At 43.6% G+C, this 25,799-nt stretch overlaps 1 protein-coding gene across 2 annotated transcripts in view; it reads right to left on the reverse strand.

The window, feature by feature from the left end:
- dco (discs overgrown) overlaps positions 1-21,217 on the reverse strand; it is a 143,811-nt gene extending 122,594 nt beyond the window's left edge. The window contains exon 1 of one of the 2 annotated variants that reach the window (XM_071658995.1): positions 20,946-21,217. In XM_071658995.1, the coding sequence (XP_071515096.1) occupies positions 20,946-20,989 (44 nt within the window). In that variant the 5' untranslated portion in view covers positions 20,990-21,217. The remainder of the gene's footprint in view (positions 1-20,945) is intronic. The other variant, XM_071658999.1, reaches the window with a different exon arrangement.
- Positions 21,218-25,799: the final 4,582 nt, after the last annotated feature.

The raw sequence follows: 25,799 nt of genomic DNA on the forward strand, positions 1-25,799 counted from the left end.
GGAGGTGGGGAAATTCAGTTTCCCCAAATGGTGATTATCAAAGATGTAGAATTCGTATTACCAAAAGAATTTGCGTGCCAGAAACATTCATTATAAGACAGATATTATAACGTTTGAAAAAAGAAAAGGCGGAACATGAACGTATTTTGTTCAATACTGTGAAAATACAATTAGGAAAGAAACAATACACAGTCCAGATGTACAACTGAGCCACACTTGTGCCAGGGGCGCTGACACATGCACACCCCTAGCACTCAGGTGTCAGCAGAGGTGGCTGGGGGGCGGACTCACTCACTGGAGGAGGAGGAGGAGGGAAGGCTCAGGGCATGGAAAGGGGGGGGGGGGACTGGTAGGGGGAACCCCCCCCCCCCCCCCCCCCACGAGAAACGTTGTCCGGGAGGCGGGCGGGGCCGGAGAAATCGATGACTTCCACCTACGGTCGACTCTATAGTAACACCCACCGCCCGCCGTCTGTAGGGGGGGGGCCAGGGTGGACTGGGGAGTGGAGTGGAGTGGAGGGAGGGGGAGAGAAAATACCTGGAGTGCAAGACTCTGCCACGAGGCGGGGCATTTTGCGATTCCACCGCCAGCCACATAGGAAAGGTTACCTGCTCCCTCCCGACCTACTTACCTACCCAGCAGCACTTACGAGAGAGAGAGAGAGAGAGAGAGAGAGAGAGAGAGAGAGAGAGAGAGAGAGAGAGAGAGAGAGATTGAAGATTCTTACTTGCACGAAAATATTAATAATTCTACATATTTGACATGTATGTGTAAGTGTGTGTGTGTAATTACCTATTTGTACGGTACTCGCAGGGAGTTTTAAACCACTGTGTGTGTGTGTGTGTGTGTGTGTGCGCGCTTGTCATTTACCGAAGTCTACTGCACATGTGGGTAACCCACATCAAACAAAGGCACAGCAAGGAGCAATATTGTCTTACCTTAAAGCCGTGGGCATGGCACCTCACTGACTAAAAACCAGTTTGTCTTGGAAGGAAAACGTTTGAACACTTGGGTGAGAAGAAAATAGTTACACAAGAGTCAGGCTGTAGGGTAACGATCACTAACAAACGAGCGTTTAACGACACCACGGCTCTGATCAACAAGACTTTTATGTCACGCGGTCGTAAGAAGCCTTCTAAAAACAGCTGGTACCTTACACAATGGTTAGTCTTTCTTTCCAACTGACCGGATATCTTTTGTCTCCTAACAGAGGAATATGCGCTGCTAGGTTAGAACAGCACGGCTAAATAACTCATGGTATGCATGACACGGCTAAATACAGAGTAGGAAAACAAAGGACGGCTAGAAATAATGGCGAGGCTGAGTCAACATAACAAGGCAAGGTAAACATAGCAAGGCTAGGTAAATATAGCAAGGATGGGTACACATAGCACGGCTAGGAAAACACAGCATAGCTGTCCAAAATAATATGGCTGAGTAAACACAGCTTGGCTCATTAAGCATAATAAGAATCGGCAAACATAGCACGGCTATATCAACACAGCACGAGTAGGCACAATCATGATAAGGCAAGGTAACACAGCAAGGCTAAGCAAATATAACACGGGTAGTAAAAACACCAAGGTGAGTTCAACAGAGGTTGTCTCTCGCTCAGAGAGTGACGTTTCTCTTGAGTGTATAAATACTCTCCAAGATAGTATCACTCTCCAGTGGATGAAGCTCTTCCATACTTCCATAGCACAGCCTAGCCAACATATATATATATATATATATATATATATATATATATATATATATTTTTTTTTTTTTTTTTTGCTTTGTCGCTGTCTCCCGCGTTTGCGAGGTAGCGCAAGGAAACAGACGAAAGAAATGGCCCAACCCACCCCCATACAAATGTATATACACACGTCCACACACGCAAATATACATACCTACACAGCTTTCCATGGTTTACCCCAGACGCTTCACATGCCCTGATTCAATCCACTGACAGCACGTCAACCCCGGTATACCACATCGATCCAATTCACTCTATTCCTTGCCCTCCTTTCACCCTCCTGCATGTTCAGGCCTCGATCACACAAAATCTTTTTCACTCCATCTTTCCACCTCCAATTTGGTCTCCCTCTTCTCCTCGTTCCCTCCACCTCCGACACATATATCCTCTTGGTCAATCTTCCTCACTCATTCTCTCCATGTGCCCAAACCATTTCAAAACACCCTCTTCTGCTCTCTCAACCACGCTCTTTTTATTTCCACACATCTCTCTTACCCTTACGTTACTTACTCGATCAAACCACCTCACACCACACATTGTCCTCAAACATCTCATTTCCAGCACATCCATCCTCCTGCGCACAACTCTATCCATAGCCCACGCCTCGCAACCATACAACATTGTTGGAACCACTATTCCTTCAAACATACCCATTTTTGCTTTCCAAGATAATGTTCTCGACTTCCACACATTCTTCAAGGCTCCCAGAATTTTCGCCCCCTCCCCCACCCTATGATCCACTTCCGCTTCCATGGTTCCATCCGCTGCCAGATCCACTCCCAGATATCTAAAACACTTCACTTCCTCCAGTTTTTCTCCATTCATATTTCCGTGGTTTCTGTTGACCGCTTCATATGCCAAAGTTCAGCCCATTGATAGCACGTTGCCCCCCGTATACCACAACGCTCCAGTTCGCCCTATCCCTTGCACTCCTCACACACCTCTGAATTATTTGATCCCGAACTGTCAGTGAATCTTTCACTTTATCCTTCCCTCTCAGCTTTCCTGATATGGACAAGCTGAGCTTGACAAAAATGCAAAAACTTATCGGAATAACAACCCATTCGGCGTTTCGTCTGGATATTTAACTAATAATTTGCAATAAATACAACCCGACTCCTGGTATACTTTTATCAGCAGTGCAGTCCACAGGATCTATTGCCTGCAGTAGATAATTTTCGGGAGCCAACCAAACGTAGAATAACTACGTCTACCAAATCCAATTTACGTAAATTTGTCAACAGCCATTGTCTTCTCTGAACTACCCCAAGTCATTAACTTCTTATAGCACCTCTGGATATCATTGTTACGTGGACCCCAGTGGCAGTGGTTTTATTACCTGTGAACACACCGGTATAGCCTTGCGCGCCAATCATATGTTGTGTTCTTCCCTCGTTGCAGTACCGCGCATCACACACTCACTCATCCTGAGCCTCGCTCGCACGGAGGGGCTGTATTCAGTCATCCGGTGCATCAGGTGGACAATGTTCGATATTTCTGGGCATTTCGCCGGCTAGTGTTCATTCGTTCTACGCATCACAGAAGCCTTCTATTACATCGCGTCATGCACATGAACCAGACACTCTGTTCGCTCTTTCTAGGCCGTTATCCATCTTCGTGTTGATCATCACCGCAGCTTATCTTATCACAGATTTGAATAACTAGTAGTCCTGCGCACTGTGCTTACATGATTAATGTCTTCCACTTGTCCTTCCCCGTGTCATAAACTCCCTTTTATCCTGCGGATCCATCAGGTTTTTGACGGCTCATCTTGCGCAAAACAGGCTTTGTCGTATTGCGCAATAGGTTTTGCTACCTTGTCATGCACGTCACAGGCTCTGTTACCAGGTTCTTGGGCATTACTGTAAGATTGTCCTGGGTATCCCAGGATGTTACCAGGTTCTTGGGCATTACTGTAAGACTGCCCTGGGTATCCCAGGATGTTACCTCGTCCTGCATACAAAAAAAAAGGTACTTCTAATTCGTCTTATTATTTCATTTGCGAGCTATCTTCATCTCGCTAAAAAATTTCTCATGACATTAAGCAGCTGCACTGCACGTACCACCAATACTCAGTGTTTATCTGATCCTTATCGTTCATCTGAAATACCAGATTGAGTATAATCCTAAGAAAACAGGCGCGGTATTCCCGCGCGCTGAGACTTATAAAGTCTGCAGAGAGAGAGAGAGAGAGAGAGAGAGAGAGAGAGAGAGAGAGAGAGAGAGAGAGAGAGAGAGCCATTGTGTTGGCCGTTGAACTCTGGCGATAATTATATGGTCTTTTGTTGAGGATAATTCCTGATGGTCCAGCGTTGAGGATAATCCTCTATTTAAGGCACGGTCTTCCGTTGAGGAGAATCCATTACAGGAAGGCCTTTTGTTTGTCTCCCCCCCCTCCCCTCCAACAACAGCTGTGTGCGTGTGGCAAGTATACCTCACACCGTTATAAAAGTCTATGAAAAATCGGAAAGTGAATTGCGGAAGGTAAGAAACTGGAAACCGATCCTTTCTTCCGAGAGTATTACAGCGGGGAGAGCCACGCGCGCGCCACAGGCCGCCAGGGACAAAGCAAGAGAGGTGGTCTGACTCACCCATCCACCACCAAACTGGAAACAAAACCTCGTCAAGATGTCCCGGTTTTCTCTTAAGGGATCAACTACATCGCTCGATGTTCGTTTTTCGTCTTCGCATCACATCAAAGAATGAAGTAATATGCAAGGTTGCAAAATGGTTGGACGGCCTTAATTAACATAATGCACGGTGGACCAATTATAGGAAAGGTCACCTGCCATGATAATCAGTCATTTTTCGAAATGAGCAAATAACGGTTTAACCCCACCTACGAAAGTGCTCCTTTTATCAGAACTTACTAGCTAAAAAAAAAAAAGTCCTACGACCATTTTTTTTCTTTACCTTACTACCTATCTGGGAATGGTAAGAGGCTACGTTAGGTCAAGCGTAGTTAATTCATCATGTTGGCTTTGGTACGGCCTGACTCGGGACTTCCATTGTCTCCGAAACGGAATCGGTCAAGTCCGAGGACTGTGCGTTGACACCAACACCTACGACACTGATAATTCAGCCACAGACGAGGCGTGTGCGGCGGTGCCGGATCTGGCTGGCTATACACCACACAACAACAACCATGGTCTCATTGACGGCGCCTTTTTCTAATATTCACTTCCGTGGTTACTTTCCGACTTAAAGCACCACGTCGCCTAGCTTAGCTGCTGTCTTTGCATTACATGATAAAGTTATATTCAAAACTCAGCTACACCTAGCTTTTTTTTTTTTTTTTTTTTTGGTCCCCGCGAACAACGATCATAATAAAAAGTCGTCCGAACAATGGCACACACAAGAAGATGCCAGGTGTCACCTGCCGTGTGGATGATGATAATGATAATCACCAGCGCGTACGAAGCCGAATCTGGCTAATGTCAGTGCAATCACTGTGTTAGTGTAGATCTCCTACGAAGGTTAAAAGTGCATGGAGGCCTCCCTCCTGCAGTGAACACCCAAGCAGAGAACCTTTGTGAGAATGACGCGACTGGACAGTTAGACCACGGACGCTTCTCCCTAAACGGTGTGCGAGTCACTCCGCCTATCGGTTTAGGTTATCATCGTAAACAATGATGATGTAATATATGTATCTCCATTATTGTTATTTTCCTGTAATCATTCGTCATTGATTTTTTGTTCTCATTTGATTATATTCACGCGTTTCCTTCAATACCGTAAAGCCCAAGGAACTGCCGGGAGAAATTATTTGCATGATGTTCTTGGTTAGGTTAAGCGGTTTGATTTTTTGTTACAGTGTGGATGCGTTCTTTCTTCATAGGGAATAATAATAATAATAATAATAATAATATCATATTTCAATAGACCACGCATGCAAATGTTCATATCTGGACTGATCATCATGTAATTTTCAAAACTTAATGTGACAGGTAATCCCTCACTTCTTTCCCAAATGAGCAAATTTAAGGCCTTTATAGCCTTGCCCCGTACCTCAGCTCTCTTAATTCTAGTAACATCTTTGTCACTCTCCTCTGGACCTTCTCTATTAGGTCTGTGATTTTTCAGGCGTGGTGACCAAACCTGAGAAGCATATTCCAGTTTTGACCTTAAGTAGGGTGCTGGTTATTTCCTATTCCACGAACTTGAATGTAATTCTAATATCTGTCAGCATACAGTTGGTTCCCTTGACTATTCTCCATGACAAACATCTCAAACCTTCTTTCCAGTGACACATCATTATTACTATGAATTTCAAACATCAGACCATGTTTGGAGTCTGATATGATCCCTTTGTAAGATGCGATCCTCCCCTCTTCTCACTTCCCTCATGATCTCTGGATCATCTGCAAACATATTCAGATAGTCCGTACTCTGGCAAGTCAATTACATAGACCATAAAAAGAATAACGGTCCTAGAACAGATCCTTGAAGCATTCCAGTAATGACCTCCATCCATTTCGAGAGGCCTCAACTGATATGCGTTCAGTTTCCTTCCACTAGGATAACCTATTCATCAGAGGAGTCTCTCGTTTATTCACTCCCAGCGATCCAGTTTCTTCATCAGCCTCCCATGCGGTATAGCGTCAAATGCTTTCTGGCAATCCAGGAAAAAATAATCCACTCAACCTTCCCTTTTACCTAACCAGACAGCACATCTGATTTTCAGGTACGTATCTCTCCATATGTAGGTATATCTGAACACTCGAGAAGAGTGTAGGGTTGAGGCCAAAATGACGTCCCCATTCCCGATTATCACGAGTTTTTCTTCTATCATGGCGGTAGCTCGATTAATACCGTGAGTCGTCGTCCAAGGCCATCCATCACTCAAGCAATTCCAAGAACCAGGTCAAGCAATTAACATAGATTAATTTCCGATGCCCTGGGCACAGGAGAGCATTAAAGGATTAGTTAACGAGGAACGGATGTGAAGATTTTGAAACGGTCTAAAGAGGCGGGTGCAGAGGAAGGTCAGGGGGTTCACGCTGAACTAATGCATTACATGGCAACGTTTTCCTTGAGATTAATTGCCACATACAGAGCCTTCACTTTCGTCCACAGGGTAGCTTCATGGTCGCGCAGGATGGGAGGCACGTCGACGGGAGGAGGGGAAGATGACAGTAGGACGGGAGGGAGAAATTGAATGGGTGGATCGGGGTGAGATGGGAACTTACGAGGAAGTATAGAAGGTGGGGTGAGGGGGAAAAGGTGGGGAGAGACACAAGGAGAGGATGATAGGGTAGTAATAGAGGGGTAACTGGCAAACTTGAGGAATTTCAGAACCATGTAGCTATTACAGTGGCAAGCAACAAGGGTGTAGTACGATGCATCGCAGGCAACAGTAGTGTTAGTATGACGTGTGGTAGGCAGCCGTAGTATGGTGTAGCGTGTGGGCAGGCAGGCAGCAGCAGCGTGGCATGACGCGGGGTAGGCAGGCAGTAGCAATGGGGTAAACGTCCACTTCCGATACCTTCCCCTTCACTAGGCTAAGGTCGAGGTCGCCCCAACTTTCTAGCGTCTTCCGTTCTCCTCCTCGCTAGGTACAAGAGCCACACGTCACACATACGCCACCAGTGTGGCTGTTGTGTGGGCAGGAGGCGTCACTAACTTTACTGAGATCCGCTTTGCATGAATATCAGTAATCACTCATTTGTATTTAGGTCTATAAACAATTTACGTTAACTAAATGCATTATGTTTAGTCATAATCATAACATGCTTTAAATAAACTATACGCAATTGTTATACAATTTCCTATACTATGAAACTAACCTAAACATTTCATGAGAAAACCATCGTTCTCAGTACACACGTAATTCATTAATTCCGTTCTAACCACTACAGTTATGCATTATCTACGCCCCATGCACCGTGAATATTCTTCATTCATTCTAGGTATGTACACTCCAGGGACCACAGCTTCCACTATTTCACCGTTATTACACTCTTCGCCACATGAACAATCAACAAGCAGTTTACACCGTTATGAACTACTGTTGGCACACTCACCCACTTAACCTGATGAATATCATTCTTCCCTTATTTAAAAACAGGCTTGATAGGTGTGATTACCCACTGAAGATGAATATAATTCTTCCCTTATTTCAAAGGCTTGATGGATGGGATCATCAAGCTAATACATCATAACCCATTTCCCTGGTAATTCAGCCCAATGACGCATGTTTCCACACCATCCAGCCACGTCATGACCCAGCCTGTGATATCGCTGAAGGTATTCCTCCCCCCTATCATGGTGAACCAACATGTCCACACACGTAATGACCTCACTGGCATGTGCGTATTTACTCTGTCTCATTCTCGGCCATAATTATGTCACCACAAGTTTATATGCGAAAGTACACAATCCTAGGTAGAGGAAAGAAATAATGCGAGTCATTGGGCTGGTATTTCGGTGTTGGGGGAAGGTCACCAACAGGATTGGGTACGGGGAAGTTGTAAATCCTCCTCCACTGGATCATCAGCTTCTAAAAGTACGGATACAACAAAGAGCTAGAGAGAGAATGATTCATCCAAGGTTCAGCCATCCGTTCCTGAGGTTACTTTGCTAAGGCGGAGGGGGAAAAAAAGATGATAATTGTTATACCGTTAACGTCAGGGACAAAATGGGGTACTTTACACACACTTCATATACCATACATCATAATTCACTCATTATGCAACATCCAACGATGCCCCGTGTACACCCACTCCTTCCTCCCGCCAAGCGCACCGGTATTATGTCGCAAGCAGCAACGTATGTCGTAATTTCCCTCCAAATGTATAGTCTCTCTTCTTTATGACCGAATCATCGCGTGTAATTTCCCTGTCAGTAAAATATACATCATAATTACATTCGGCTCAATTACTGTCTACTTGCAGGGTGACGCAACGGACGAGTGGTGAGGTGGTGCTTGCCGCGAGTGTTGCCACCACGAGCGCTCCTGGTGTCTCCTGCCGCCTAGCGCCGACATATACATATACATACATACCACGAACATTATCATCTTCACCATGATTAGGACCGCTTCCAATCGCGTCGCGTGACCCTGACTGGAGAGTCTCGGTCCTCCCACGTTTATAATGACGGCGGATATCATGTTATGCCTTTGCATTTAGCCATCTGCGTTTGTCTTCGTTGACAAAAGTGGTAGGACTTAAACTTTGTTCTAACCGTAGCGAGAACCGCTAACTTCGGTATCGTCAAGCAGGATTGTGTGTGTGTGTGTGTGTGTGTGTGTGTGTGTGTGTGTGTGGGGGGGGGGGGGGGGGGGGACCGCTCGCGCCTCTCCCTCGTCTGTGCTACTGGTTGGTCTGCCGATCTTTGAGTCGTCCGCCCGCCGCACCGGTCGTAGTGGCAACCTACTGCTGGCGGCGGGTCGCGTCGAGTTCAGAGCAACTGACCTAACAGCAATTTTTGTCTAGCATTTCATAATTACACTTGAATAAGTGGAACAACTTGTTTAGGTCACAAGGAGAAAAGTAACGCCATACTGACTTGACGAAAACAAGAAATTAATCTTTAGCTCCTAAAAAAAATAGCTGTGAGGTACAGATGTATCATATACAGCCTAACCTAATCTAAGCAAATCAAACCCTAATCTTAAAGATCCTTTCCTTACAACATAACCGATCAGGACTTACAATAAAAAAAAAAAGTTGGAGGGATGAATTAACCTTAGGGGATACACTTTTTTCCCCCAAAAAAAGTATTTTTGAAAACATTATACTAACTGAAGTGAACCGATCAACACCTACATAAAGGGACGGGGGAAAGAGGAGGAAATGACTGGTGGAGGGTTAGTACCAGCGTGAACTACCGGTGGAGGGAGCTATGCCAGGCGGAGGGAACATGGAAGAACGGGAAAACATGTGGAAGGGAAAGGATGGAGTCAATAGGTAAGGCAAAGACCTGGGTCGGTGGGAAGGGACTGGAAGGGGAGAGCGGGGGCGCTGATGGGAAGAACTAAGATGGGAGGGGGAAGAGGGTACAGGTCCTGTCTGCATGGGAAAGGTCTCTTGTGTAAGTCCTGGCTAGGATAGAGGCAGGTACAGGTCGTGGCTGGAGTAGAAGGAAGCACAAGTCGTGGCTGGAGTAGAATCAGGAACAGGCCGTGGCTGGAGTAGAATCAGGTACAGGTCGTGGCTGGAGTAGAATCAGGTACAGGTCGTGGCTGGAGTAGAATCAGGTACAGGTCGTGGCTGGAGTAGAATCAGGTACAGGCCGTGGCTGGAGTAGAATCAGGTACAGGTCGTGGCTGTAGTAGAAACAGGTACAGGTCGTGGCTGGAGTAGAAGGAAGCCCAAGTCGTGGTTGGGATAGACAGGTACAGGTCTGTCTTGGCTGCGGGAGAGGCAGGTACTCGCCGTGGCTACTGGGGGAAGGGTCACTGGGTCATGGCAAGAAGGCAGGAATGTAAAATAGGTGGATAAGAATACTGCACAGTGTTCAACCGTCATACTTAGGTAGTGTAATCCTTACTCACCTTGGTCCACAGGTGGCAGGCAACACGGACACACCATTATCGTTCAAGTGAAACAAGTATAAAGGAACTGCTGTGCTGCACTGGCATTCTTAACGTTTATTTTGAAATCGTTTCACCGACAATGATCAGATTTTTTTTCTCTGTTATATATCTGAATTCATTTTCACTCCTTTCCAAATCTCTGGTCGAAATTCATTTAAGAACACTGGACAGTATCTTCCTAACGATAAATGTAACTTTATTTTCACTTGTAAAGTATAATGAAAAGGTTTGCATTACGACCTACCTTCACGTTACGTCGGAGAGGTACAGCTTTTATCTAAATTTCGTCATAAATCAATAGGAAATTGAGGCAAACAAACTGAAAATTTCTCACATCTGGAGATAAGCATAAAAAAAGGGATCGATAAGTGAATAGATAAATGAAATCATATGCGTGAGATAGCTTTTTCATAACAGTAATGATAATGCTATTAATAATACATATACATCGTTAAGTCGATCCAACCAACATCGACTATCTGTTAGTTCGGTGACATGCGCGACTTTAGTTGACCTAATGTTATTATCTCACGATCCAGGAGTATGGTCCCTGCCATTACTAAGACCACTAGCAAATTTCCAGAATAGATCATTGCCACGTTGACTCTATCATAAGAAATTCGTCTACTTAAATTCTCGGGACGGACTCCTAAAGTGACCGTCTGCCGTGACTAGGAACGATTATAAGTGGTTAACATTCCATCATCCTCAACCTCTGTATCCAACATTACGTCATGTTTCATCATCTTCAACCTCGTTGTTAAACATTCCGTCATGTTTCATTTTCAACCTCGTTGTTAAACATTGCGTCATGTTTCATCATCTTCAACCTCTGTATTTAACATTCCGTCATGTTTCATTTTCAACCTCGTTGTTAAACAGTGCGTCATGTTTCATCATCTTCAACCTCTGTATTTAACATTCCGTCATGTTTCATTTTCAACCTCGTTGTTAAACAGTGCGTCATGTTTCATCCTCAACGATTACTTGGGTAGCAGAGTGACGAGGAAATTCTCAAGCTCTACAGTGGAGTCACCCAGGATGCAGTTCTTTCTTCAGCCATCTTCAATCATTTCCCGCTCAACCTCCCTCAAGATCCCCCACAAAGAACATTGTAAAAGTCCTCTGTGTTTTCATGGAAGCCAACGTGGCACAGACAACGGCCCATCCTCGTGTGGGTGATTTCCACCCACTCCTCTTGGAAGCAGCAGCCACCCGTATGCTGTGGGTCCATATCAAAGGAAATGGACCACAAGCAGACAGCTCGTGAAAGTTGTGGCTGAAATATGCCTGCAGGACAAAGAGAAAAGTAACATCATGGCAGATGGAAAGGGATGGTTGAAAAAACAGTGAAGACAGAGAGTTAATAAACCAGAATGCTTTTGATTCCTCTCTGGTTAACAGAACAGTTGAAGAGCCACCACCAGACTAAGAGGAAACGTAAGTATCAAGTAAGGAGGGGAGGGAGAGTGAGGTGTAGGCAGAGTCGTCAACATGAGAGAAAAGAAGGTTGGAGATGGAAGGAACGAGATCACTTTACAGAGGACAATAAAGAGAATAGAAGACAGCAGACAACCCTGAGACACCACTGTTGAAAAGGCGAGAGGGAGATGTCGCTCCACTAGTGATTACGGCAATGGAACGACAAGGAGAGAAAAGAGGGAAGCAGAATAAATCAAAGGAAGAAATTTTAGTAAACAGAGACTTGTGGCACACGCTATCAAATGGTTTGAAAAATGTCAAGTCCATGACAAAAGATTCACAAATACCTCTAACAGAGGAGGTCCAGACATGAGTCATACAGGAGAGAGGATGACCAGTAGACCTCGTAAATGAAGCTGACCTCAAAATCACATCACAGTAACCTAAAACTGCCCAAACAAGAAGAGAAGTGCAGCATTACATTGCCCAATCACAACAGTGCTTCAATCAAAACAGAATATCTGCAGCTGCACATCAATCACCATCGCTCTTTTAACCTTTGATGAATATAAATCCAACTTGCATCCCATATAATCCTGAACAATAAACCACTTGCTGGACAAAAACATTGACCATATTAGTCTAAGTGTGATATACAACACACACATGACATTCACTCCCCGCATCACACAGATCATCACAAAGGCCACGAACTAAACGCCCTCAGAACATTCACTGGCACCAGTTTCAGACAAGAAAGAATCACTCAACAAACAATTCATCAAGTTCACTCTAAATCACAGCTTACCTGCCTGATATGCCCATCCTTTCGGAAGCCAACATAACAAATCTACAGACTACACTATACAAGAGCACACAGAACAAACACTGGTCGTTTACCAACCACCAACACTCAACACCGGCACAACAAAACAAACATACATCCAGCACAATCCTACTCCCACATCTTGGCAACAGCTCTAGTCCCTCTCCCCTCCAAACCTCTACGTAATCAATCATCAGATCCCATGCAGGAGTAAAGAACTAACCCTCGCCTCGCTCTTCAGCAACCAATATTCACAGAACCCCTACCCCATGCAACCAGTGACACAGAACTGTTCACGAGGTAATGGCTTGACTGGCTCAAAACAACTGCCCCCATCCTCATCAATCCAGTCTTAAAACATCATTCCACCAGACGCACACTCACCTGACTTACCCTTCTCTACACTTGGCTTGAATACACTCTCTCCTCTGCGTTCTGAACACCGCCCATATCTCCAGCATTATAAACAGATTCAAATCACAAGATCCCTCGTGCTCAAAATACAACTTTCACAATCAAGGCAACAAGCACGCAATACCCCTTGGCTGCCCTACACTCACCTCAGAGGGACACACACTGCTAGAGCTGCAGTCCCGCCCGGCGGACGTGGCTGACTTAGTGGGCGGCTACGGTAACCTCAAAGAAGAGTTCTTGGGCAGGAGGGTAAGGTGTATATATATATATATATATATATATATATATATATATATATATATATATATAGAGAGAGAGAGAGAGAGAGAGAGAGAGAGAGAGAGAGAGAGAGAGAGAGAGAGAGAGAGAGAGTCACATCGCGCAATTGAGAAATATATTGTCAAGTGGCATTAACTTGGCAGATTTTTAACCTGATCACCTCGAGGCTGCCCTTCACACTGAGGCCTCTGGAGTAACTGTGCCACAGACGGGATGGTGCATAGCCTACTTTCATCTTACTTTTACTATGGTACAGTATGGTATAAAGGCATCCTTAGTAACATCAGATGAGGCTTGACTGCAACGCAGACGAGCTATGCAGCCGAGACTTAAACGAGGTCTTAGCACTCATGTCACGGTATAAAGCATTCCAGCATCAGACAGAGGTCTTTCTATGGCTCAGACGGCAATGTATATAGCTACCTATCATCACATGGTTTTTACAAAGGCACACATTATGGCGCATATCAGTGTAAGACGAACTCTTTCCTGTTGCCCAAACAGCACTGTATATGGTCTCACTGTAGCACAGACGTCACGGTATATATCGCCTACCCTCAGTATGCCTTACTGTGGCACACACGTCACGGGATACAGAAGCCAAGCTTTAATGGATGACAGTACAGCATTAAGTCAATGGGTGGGGTCAGCTGCGGTGTAACCTTTTTATTATGCATATGTCATACCGTAACCTGTGAAAGTACTGTACATTTGTATTCTTTTTAGAACAAAGAGTATCAAGTTTTTTCCTTCAGAGGCGACGATCATGTGTGCCCGTGGTGTGTGAGTGTGTGGTGGTGGTGGGGTGGTCTGTGTGTGTGTGTGTGTGTGTGGTGGTAGGGGTGGGGGTTGGGGGTTTGGGGGGTTGGGGGGTTGGGGGAGGGGGAGCGACTGACCGGTCCAGCCACCCGCCGCCAAAACATTGTTATGGCGGAAGGAAACCATAGGAGTGACGTATTGGGTCCCAGGGTGTTCCCTGGTGTTCCACGTGATGAAGTTGCGACTTATATTTACGGGCTCCGTGAAGCAGGATGCACTGTGAAGACGAACGAGACTACTACCGAGCCTTGGGCAAGAGAATGGGAAGCCAAATGTTAGTTCACTGAAACATCGTCAGGGATGAGTTTGTGCAGCGTGGGGGCAAGTCATCCCTCCTGCTCTTCACCTTTCTCTTCTCACATTGTGTCCGCACCGGATTCTTAAAAGGAAAACGGTTTCCATCACTAAGGGATAAACGTGCCGGCGAGTTGAAAGTAATTATGAAGAAAAAAAAATATGGTATAATTTTTCATTAAATGGCTCGTCATTAAGTTAAACGCAAGCGCCTGCCCTCGACATTGTTACGCTGTTTTGCGTCCATTTTTTCCTAATCCAATGACTGGATACCCAGAATGCAATTATAATGCACTCACATAAGCAATAATATTTAAACATACAAATTATCAAACACATGAGATTCAGTGGAGCAAGGTGACCGTCCATAAAAACAATAATGGTAAACACAAAAGAGTGTGGGGTAACTTTTCCCAGCAGCAGTCGCCGAAGACTTTCTCCCGCCTGCGTGCGTCCGCTGACGACACCCTCACCCTCCTCCTCCTCCTCCTCCTCGCTATTATGCCCACCTCGCAGGTCCCGGCGTCAGCCTGCTGCAACAGCCAGTCAGGCGACTGCACGCATCATCCACTCCATACAGCAGCAGCTCACGTGTAAAAGGACAGTAGCAAACGAATCATTGTTGAGGATAGGATGATAGTAGACACGGGGAGGAGGAAACTCGAGGTGAGGGACAAGGTTTCATGCAGTTGTAAGAGCGGAGCTCGAGAAAAGGCCTCCCTGTCACTTTCTAAATAAACGACATATGTTTCTGTTGTCATAGTGACATACAGCCACTGGAACCTGCGCTGGGGGCGTGTTTATATTGCTGATGTCCCTTCACTAATGCCAACAGCCACAGCAGGTTCGACTCTCCTTACCGCTCTCTGAACGACAGGTTTAGAAAATATAAATAATTATAAAATTCGAATAATTTTCAACCCTATTTCTTAATGCCTCAGACCAACAACCTTCTTTAAGGTTGTGGGTCACATATCTCGAACACAATGAAGGTAACCTAATGATAGTTACGTAAAGTTCGGCATATTTACGAAAAAAAAAAAAAAAGACACTAGGCCAACAAATCATGTCAACCTGACGAGGTTTCTGATATGGGTGATGGTCCGGAGGGTCAGCGCGAATGTCGTCTCTCCAACACGGCCGGCCGCTGGGGGCTACACTCCCACCCCTGAGCACCTAGCAAGGCGACCCACGTCAAACGTTACCATCATTAGAGTATGTGTGAATGATTTCTGCCAAAGCAGTCTTATCTGTTTGATGGCAGACGTGAACAGCGGCAGAGAGGTCAATTGGTAATTGTATATCTGCATCATGTTGGCAATCATTCGGATTATAACACCAATTGCTACAGACTTTAAGTGTCGGGATCTGGGAGAAGTACTAGTATCTCCAGGAGGTGGTGGTGGGACGAGACACTCACGTCACACAGACATGGAAACTCACTCACTCCTGACAAGGTATTTAATAACTGCTACTGTCGTAACTATTTCAGTCTTGGACGGTGTCTATTGTCAGTTGTACGTATGACTGGCGGAGCAACACCCCACATATGTAACCTACGACTACATGAGGCGAGGCACGACTCATCTTCCTAAGGTGAAGAAAAGCTAACTGAACCGGGCGAGTAAACTGGCAGAGCACCAGGGTTGGGGGTTGAACCACACTGTGCTAGTAGTGTTCAGGTTCACCTGGTGGACCGTGATGATACAAAATTACCGCCTAGGATCATCATGGTCCACTATGAGGTGGACAGGCAGACAAGCCGAGGTTCACCCACCATGCCCAGCTACTGCCAGTCCATTTTCTGTTCATTCATATTCCGATGACTAGTGCTGCGCCTTTGGTGCCGTCATGCCACATTATATCATTTTTCCAACTTTTACGACACTGTGACTATAGAGTAAGCCTGTGTCTGGGGCAGTTTGTTTATCACAGACTGGCTAAGACGTATACCCTCCTGGTCTATGTTTATGTCGTTGTGTTTGATACTAGTCAGGGTTGAAAGCATTATGTAGACACGGAGTTAAAGATATACAGGGTACCACTGACTCGCCAGATGCCATTTACAACAGTGGTGTGTGTATCCACCTGTTGTCTGCAGTTCGTGAAGGCTGTGACTGGTGCCTTGCCTGCTGTGTGAAGGCTGAGGCTGGTGAAGCTTCCTCATACGGGTGGACCCGCCTGACGGAGAAGTAAGTCAGCAGTGGTGGGTCTTCCCCTCGGTGGACGTGTCCCTCGTCACGCAAGTCAACATGTCGCTCAGCTTGGTCTATTAACGCGGTCTTGTCTTTACGCTTATTCATAATCTTTCTCGTGCCATCAAAAAAAGGCAATACATAACTACATCCCAAATGTGTTACACGTTAAAGTTTTCTACACAACATTAGCAAGTTGCAGCATACGTAAGCAAGTTCATCAGAATCGCCTATATTCCCCTGACGTCAGAGACTTTTTACGCAGTACAACAGATCAAGGCCGACGGGTCGGATATACCGATTATTTAAATAGTTCTGATGCGTTTGGAAGCCATCCTAGCACGTCTATGATGTCATACGTATCTAGACCAATTTTTTTTAGTTATTTACGTGAACTCACGTCATTATATATATATATATATATATATATATATATATATATATATATAGCCTGAAGGTGATACATCGCAAAGCCTAGTGTAGACCATGGCCGTCACGCGCTGACGTTACTCCTACAGAATAAGTTTAATTTCGACCGACACTTAATATGATCCATTCAGACTTGTTCACTCAAGGTGGAACAAGCGAACCCCGACCACTATGGGAAGGAGGAAAGAAAGAACACACACACAAAAAATCAATAATTGTATTATGGCCAGCTACTCCACCGATGTTATTGTTCGTCGAAAATTCTAGTAAATGACCACTCGACAGGTCGAGCACCCTGGGTACACACACACACACACATATATATATATATATATATATATATATATATATATATATATATACATAATCACCTGCAGCTTCCACTTAAAACATTTATGAAATTCTTTCGAAGATGATCATGTTCTTTGCGGTCGTCTTTAAAATAATTTTCATTTCTCATCATAATGTTAATACATCCAATAACAGCTTGTGAAGTCTTGATGGCTTACAGCGGTGTGTATCATGTTTACAGTCGAGTGACACACAGCTAGAAGCCATGACCTTGCAGCTCAGTTTGTGGTACAGGACCCATGACTTAACAACTTAAGTCTCTAGTGCAGCAACCATGAGCTCACAGATCACTCTCTGATGTAAGAGCCATGTCCTCACAGCGCAGTCTCTGGTACGTGAACTACGACCTCAGAGCTAAGTCTTTAGTACAAGAATGAAGTTTATTTCAAAATCGTGACTAGGACTGTACTTCATGACACACACACACACACACACACACACGTGTAAAACTCCCTCCCCGTACAGTGCAAACAGGTAATTACAATCTTCTTTCAAGCGATGGGGCTCCACGAGTGTACAACTCTCAACCCGTGCAATACGAATAGGTAAAAAAAATACAGCTCTTGGAAAATGCAAATACAAAACCCAAAGCCATAACAAGATAACAAGCGGACAAGTCATTGGGAAGAGTAAAGAGGTATGTACGTTTACAGTATCAGAGTAGTGCATGAATGGAATCGTCATGAAATTATGAAGGCTAACAGTACACAAGAGTTGTATGATGGTGCAACAAATTGAAAACATGGGGGAGGGGGGATCCCACGAATGTAAAACCCTTTCTGTACAGTGCAATTGATTATTACACACCACACACACACACACACACAAAAGCCGTGCGTGTAGAGTCAATTAAATATTTTCAAGTTTGAATGATTTTGTATTCTGACATTTTCATTCAAGTTTACATCATTCATGAATTAATCAAAGTGTTTAAAAGACATTACTGAATGTTAACGAACGCCGAGTAATATACGTAGCTTACTGTAGTGTCATGTTTGGAGGCCTGCTGGAAAGGCTAGGCTAACAACGTTCCATGACGATTGGGACGGACTGATTTCGCTACAGAGATCAGCTACTTTTACCAAAGATGATTAAACTTTTACTATTTCATGTCGACACAGCATACATGTTGCATTTCTCGTTACCCCCGTGGACCAACAGTGTCGGAACATCAAGCACATATGGCTATTTACATCTCGCATTCGCAGACAATAACTGAGTGTTGATAGAGACGAGAGGTGTTACGGCGGGATTAGATAAAACACACAAGCTGGTAATTGTTCCGAGTTTTCAGGGAACTGATATTATCCCGGCATCGGAGCGTACCCGATGCCAGGATAATATGAGTCGCCAAATATATTTGCTGGAGTCATCGTGGGAGAGAATGAATTCGGTTTCCTTCAGGACTGAGGTGGTGGTACATTATTGATCCTTCGCCATCTCTGTTGAGGGGCTGTTTGTCGCAAGGAGGTCACCTCCTAACCTTCTTTTTTTCTTTAATACGTATGAGAACAAGCGTAATCTTATATGTACCCGAGAGTAAAAAAAAAAAACAAAAACGCACTCGTTCTGCAATACTGAAACGAGGTGGCTCCTGCGAGGAACGAAGCCATGATATAAGACAATCTCGAGGGCTAGGCTTTCCGACATACCCGGTTACAACTGCACCACACTTATACCATATCATCTTCCAAACCTTTGTAAAATCAGTCCAAATACATGTGTACGGCTGGTTTATTCGAGTGGGATTTGCCCTCTTTTTTAATATGACCCTTTGGTTTTATTAAGGGGAGATTCTCCCTCATGTTGATCTGTTTTCTTGAGTTCTAATCTCGTAGTTCTTTCACCTACTTAAATGATCTCTAATTGTCTTAGGGACTTTTCCTGGTGGGGCTCTGTCCAAGTGCGTCTTCTTCCCAAGCAAGGTATTACCCTGGCTAGGCTTTGACATAATAGGATTTCGTATCGTCTGCGAGCGTTTGACTTACATGGGAAGTAGACCAGCAGGTACAACTCTCCAGTGTTTAGAGAGAAGCTAACAGTTCCCCTTCAGCCCTTGGACATGTATTCGAACACGGTCCCAGGGTCTCTCAAGCCCTTGGATACGTTTCGACGCGGTCTCCGGGTCTCGGCGGCTCTTTGAGATGTGTCTAAGAGGTCAACAGAAATATTTAAAAAGATTTTGAAACCGATGCTCTGGCTTTGAAATGGATGATGGCGTAGTAGAATAATTATAATAATCAGCCTTTTAGTGAAGGGCTTGCCTGACTAACTGCTTCTTAGAAATTTGAGTGCAAGTTTCCCTTAAAAGAGCTTTGTTCGTTTTTAGTCGGGTGGGGGGGGGGGGGGGGGGGGGGGAAGCTTGTTTTAGCAGGACTATGAAGACAGCTTTGCTCGAGCGAGTTCTTTTTTTTTTTTTTTTTCACTGAGTTCTCCCTCTTAACATCACAAGTAAGATATACGGTAAAAGCTACGCGCCATCCCTGCCAAAGGCAAAATCTCATCGTAGGTAGGTAGACTCACTAACTAGTTCTCATAGAATTGTACGTGAAGGATTCGTATTCTTGATAAAAAGATTGTCCTGACAAAATTTGTGGGGTTCGATCTTAGTTTTTTCTACAAATGTGTTTATACGAGGTTCTGTCTTAATCGAGCATTTCTCGTAAACTTTTGCATTGGAGAGATTTTTTTTTTCATAAAGTGTATTGGTCAAGTAGGTAGAGTTTTGACCATTACCGCTAATGGAAGCTTGAGTTTTTTTTATATCTTGCTTTTCCAGGCCCCCCAAAGGCAATTCTACTGTTTATCTTTTTTTTATGTACTTTTTACTGTATGGTTGTCAGCTTTGTCCGTGAGTGTCTGAAGTCAGTATCTTCTGCATATTAAGTCTCTCTCTCTCTCTCTCTCTCTCTCTCTCTCTCTCTCTCTCTCTCTCTCTCTCTCTCTCTCTCTCTCCTTTTCTACTTGTGTTAATTTCAATTTTTCAAGCAAGTGAAATATAAATCTGACCGTCTCTCAGATCTGTATGTACAACAGAAGCCTACATTGTACCCACGCACACTCGTGACTATTGGCAAAGCAAATCAGTATTCCCAGCACCAGACCGTCATAAATTTATCCCGGGGAAAAAAAATGAAAATAATAAGTGGGCCTTGAGGAAACAGATCATTTGTAATATATATATCATTCTATACTTGCTCGTTTCCCACGTTAGCGAGGTAGCGCTTGGAACTGACGGACAAATACCTTGTTAACTCAGCCATTCTATAGCACTCATGTGCAATGCACAGAAACCACAGCCCCCTTACCCACAACTAGTGATTACAATAAAATGTAGTTACGTTTCGATATCTATTATTTCCTGTATATTTGTACTTGAGAGGACCTAGCAACCGCTTGCGACGAGATTCTGCTAAAGACTATGAAAATCTTGATGGTGAGACTGTTCGGTACGTTCGTGAACTGTATGCCAAGAACCTACATGTGTGCGAAGCAAAAAGAGAGACAACAACCTGGGCCAAATGACTGAAACTTGACATCCTCAGAAGTGCTCTCTCTCTCCCTGCGCAGCAGTCACAACCCCCTCCCCCCTGATACCCGGGCATGAGGCATAAGGAATGAAACCAGAGATCTACTTACTTCTTCCTAGTTGTACAGACCACTAACTGACTGATAGGTGACATGACACGAGCGCTTGCTAGCACGCCAACAACGGTGTTCTTTGATGGGAGGAATCGCGCCTGTTTGAGCAGGGGGGAAAAATAATCACCGTGATCTCACTTCCTGCACGACGCCTTAATGGTCATTTATGGCAAATCTCATAAACACACAGGCAGATCTATGATTCGAATGTTACAAACTTGAATATGTAGCGACACGAAATAAGTTTTATGACTGTACTCCCTCCCTCCGCTCACTTCCACGACCAATGATACACTGGCAGCCTCAGCGTCTCTTACACCTCATTCTACCCGGGCAGTCGAGGGCGTTGGGAGCCTCCGCCGCTGACTGTAAAGAGCAATCAACTTCCAGTATCACCATCAATATGCTCAGGCAAAAATCATTATCTATTTTGTGGTTGACACAATCGCAGTCAGGTGAGTGGCCAGTGACTAACGTAAAACGTGATGATTGTCCTTGGCCGTTTTCGCTTTGGACAAACTCCACCCATTTTTATTATCATTATCATTATTATTATCATTATTATTATTATTGTGTTGGCTGAGACGGCACGGCTACCTGAGGCCCTAACCACGGCCATCCCATTAACTATATATATATATATATATATATATATATATATATATATATATATATATATATATATATATATATATATATATATACTCTAGCCTGAGCCAGATAACCATTCTATCGACCAACCTTTAAGGGTGGATGATTGAATAGATCGACTGCCCGACTACCGCAACTAGCATTCGAACTTACGCGGTCGACCGTGGGTAAGCCGTGGTGCGTCACGGTAAGGAACGCTAACCCATACACCAAGACCAAATTCTCTAAAAGCTTCCTTAATATCTATGATTTCATCGTTTTATTCGAATCGTTGTCTCCTATCACCATCTGAGCACGAAACAAGACTAGGCATAATAACATACCAATGAGTTAGTTTACGCTAATATAGTTTATACATGATTTTGTAGGCTAAGATTAATAATAATTTTCTTACCAGAATTACCGTTTTGACACGAAATCTGTGTTCATCTGGTGGGTTAATTCTGTAGAAAGCAAATCTACATCGGCATAAAGTATATTTTTCTTCGACTCGGGGAATACCTAGGCTGTGTGAGGATGTGCTAGGATATGTTGGGGGGTCATGTATTTATGAGGACCTGCTCAGTACTGTAGAGATTTGTTGGGTTATGGGAATGGATTGTGTTGAAGTATATGGTCTAGACGAAGCTTTACTGGTCTGAGCTAGGCTGTTACATGCTAAACTTAGATATGCTGGTCTAAGCTGTACGTCAATCCCTGTAAGCAGTCTGTAAGTGTGAAGGGCGTGCTAGGAGGTGGCCTCTGAGAGTTGGAGCATGATCAAATATTCTGAAACTTTCAAATCCTTGGGACATCTCATAAATTCTAGTGCATTATCCTGAAAGCAGTTACTAGTGTATGGGTGTAAATGATTTCATGTATATCATATATATATATATATATATATATATATATATATATATATATATATATATATATATATATATATATATATATATATATATATATTTTTTTGCCGCGGTCTCCCGCGTTTGCGAGGTAGCGCAAGGAAACAGACGAAGAAATGGCCCAACCCACCCCCATACACATGTATATACATACGTCCACACACGCAAAAATATACATACCTACACAGCTTTCCATGGTTTACCCCAGACGCTTCACATGCCCTGATTCAATCCACTGACAGCACGTCAACCCCGGTATACCACATCGATCCAATTCACTCTATTCCTTGCCCTCCTTTCACCCTCCTGCATATTCAGGCCCCGATCACACAAAATCTTTTTCACTCCATCTTTCCACCTCCAATTTGGTCTCCCACTTCTCCTCGTTCCCTCCACCTCCGACACATATATCCTCTTGGTCAACCTTTCCTCACTCATTCTCTCCATGTGCCCAAACCATTTCAAAACACCCTCTTCTGCTCTCTCAACCACGCTCTTTTTATTTCCACACATCTCTCTTACCCTTACGTTACTTACTCGATCAAACCACCTCACACCACACATTGTCCTCAAACATCTCATTTCCAGCACATCCATCCTCCTGCGCACAACTCTATCCATAGCCCACGCCTCGCAACCATACAACATTGTTGGAACCACTATTCCTTCAAACATACCCATTTTTGCTTTCCGAGATAATGTTCTCGACTTCCACACATTCTTCAAGGCTCCCAGAATTTTCGCCCCCTCCCCCACCCTATGATCCACTTCCGCTTCCATGGTTCCATCCGCTGCCAGATCCACTCCCAGATATCTAAAACACTTTACTTTCTCCAGTTTTTCTCCATTCAAACTTACCTCCCAATTGACTTGACCCCCAACCCTACTGTACCTAATAACCTTGCTCTTATTCACATTTACTCTTAACTTTCTTCTTTCACACACTTTACCAAACTCAGTCACCAGCTTCTGCAGTTTCTCACATGAATCAGCCACCAGCGCTGTATCATCAGCGAACAACTACTGACTCACTTCCCAAGTTCTCTCATCCCCAACAGACTTCATACTTGCCTCTCTTTCCAAAACTCTTGCATTCAACTCCCTAACAACCCCATCCATAAACAAATTAAACAACCATGGAGACATCACACACCCCTGCCGCAAACCTACATTCACTGAGAACCAATCACTTTCTTCTCTTCCTACACATACACATGCCTTACATCCTCGATAAAAACTTTTCACTGCTTCTAACAACTTGCCTCCCACACCATATATTCTTAATACCTTCCACAGAGCATCTCTATCAACTCTATCATATGCCTCTCCAGATCCATAAATGCTACATACAAATCCATTTGCTTTTCTAAGTATTTCTCATATACATTCTTCAAAGCAAACACCTGATCCACACATCCTCTACCACTTCTGAAACCACACTGCTCTTCCCCAATCTGATGCTCTGTACATGCCTTCACCCTCTCAATCAATACCCTCCCATATAATTTACCAGGAATACTCAACAAACTTATACCTCTGTAATTTGAGCACTCACTCTTATCCCCTTTGCCCTTGTACAATGGCACTATGCACGCATTCCGCCAATCCTCAGGCACCTCACCATGAGTCATACATACATTAAATAACCTTACCAACCAGTCAACAATACAGTCACCCCCTTTTTTTAACAAATTCCACTGCAATACCATCCAAACCTGCTGCCTTGCCGGCTTTCATCTTCCGCAAAGCTTTTACTACCTCTTCTCTGTTTACCAAATCATTTTCCCTAACCCTCTCACTTTGCACACCACCTCGACCAAAACACCCTATATCTGCCACTCTATCATCAAACACATTCAAAAACCTTCAAAATACTCACTCCATCTCCTTCTCACATCACCACTACTTGTTATCACCTCCCCATTTGCGCCCTTCACTGAAGTTCCCATTTGCTCCCTTGTCTTACTCACTTTATTTACCTCCTTCCAGAACATCTTTTTATTCTCCCTAAAATTTAATGATACTCTCTCACCTCAACTCTCATCATATATATATATATATATATATATATATATATATATATATATATATATATATATATATATATATATATATATTTAAACTATTCGCCATTTCCCGCGTTAGCGAGGTAGCGTTAGGAACAGAGGACTGGGCCTTTTTTGGAATATCCTCACCTGGCCCCCTCTGTTCCTTCTTTTGGAAAATTTAAAAAAAAAGAGAGGGGAGGATTTCCAGCCCCCCGCTCCCTCCCCTTTTAGTCGCCTTCTACGACACGCAGGGAATACGTGGGAAGTATTCTTAATCCCCTATCCCCAGGGATAATATATATATATATATATATATATATATATATATATATATATATATATATATATATAATGTTTGTGTGTGCACTATTTGTACGTTACGTGGGGAGCTCTACATTAGTGTTGCCCCGTGTATTACCCTTGTATATATGTACTGTGTCTTTATTCTTATGTATGAGATGCAAACACATACACCCTTGCCTCTGTGTGTGTGTGTGTGTGTGTGTGTGTGTGTGTGTGTTTGTGTGTACATGTGCCTGCCATTCCATTTCTATATCAATATAAAATCAGTTTATATATATATATATATATATATATATATATATATATATATATATATATATATATATATATATATATTTTTTTTTTTTTTTATACTTTGTCGCTGTCTCCCTGGGGATAGGGGAGAAAGAATACTTCCCACGTATTCCCTGCGTGTCCTAGAAGGCGACTAAAAGGGGAGGGAGCGGGGGGGCTGGAAATCCTCCCCTCTTTTTTTTTTTTTTTAATTTTCCAAAAAAAGGAACAGAGAAGGGGGCCAGGTGAGGATGTTCCCTCAGAGGCCCAGTCCTCTGTTCTTAACGCTACCTTGCTGATGCGGGAAATGGCGAATAGTTTGAAAAAAAAAAAAAAAAAAAAAAAAAATATATATATATATATATATATATATATATATATATATATATATATATATATATATATATATATATGTTTATATGTTCCTGTCTGCGTGATTTATGTATCTGACCCGTTTTTCTAGGTACATGTTTTTTGATATACGAACTTGTCAGTAATTGTCTGGAATTTCCCTCAGAATTATTTTGATACGTACATTTATTCAACAAAAATCAAGTTTGCAGTTGCGTAAAACTTAAATCTAGAATGAGAATTTTCGTGGAAATTTCAAACTGCGAGCGTAGGCGGATGGCCACCTGACCTTTGCTTTGATCTTGCTGCGGTCGAACTGAAACGTCCACCAAGGAAGC

This window comes from Panulirus ornatus, chromosome 67 (genome assembly GCF_036320965.1).
Source record: "Panulirus ornatus isolate Po-2019 chromosome 67, ASM3632096v1, whole genome shotgun sequence".
Lineage (NCBI taxonomy): Eukaryota > Metazoa > Arthropoda > Malacostraca > Decapoda > Palinuridae > Panulirus > Panulirus ornatus.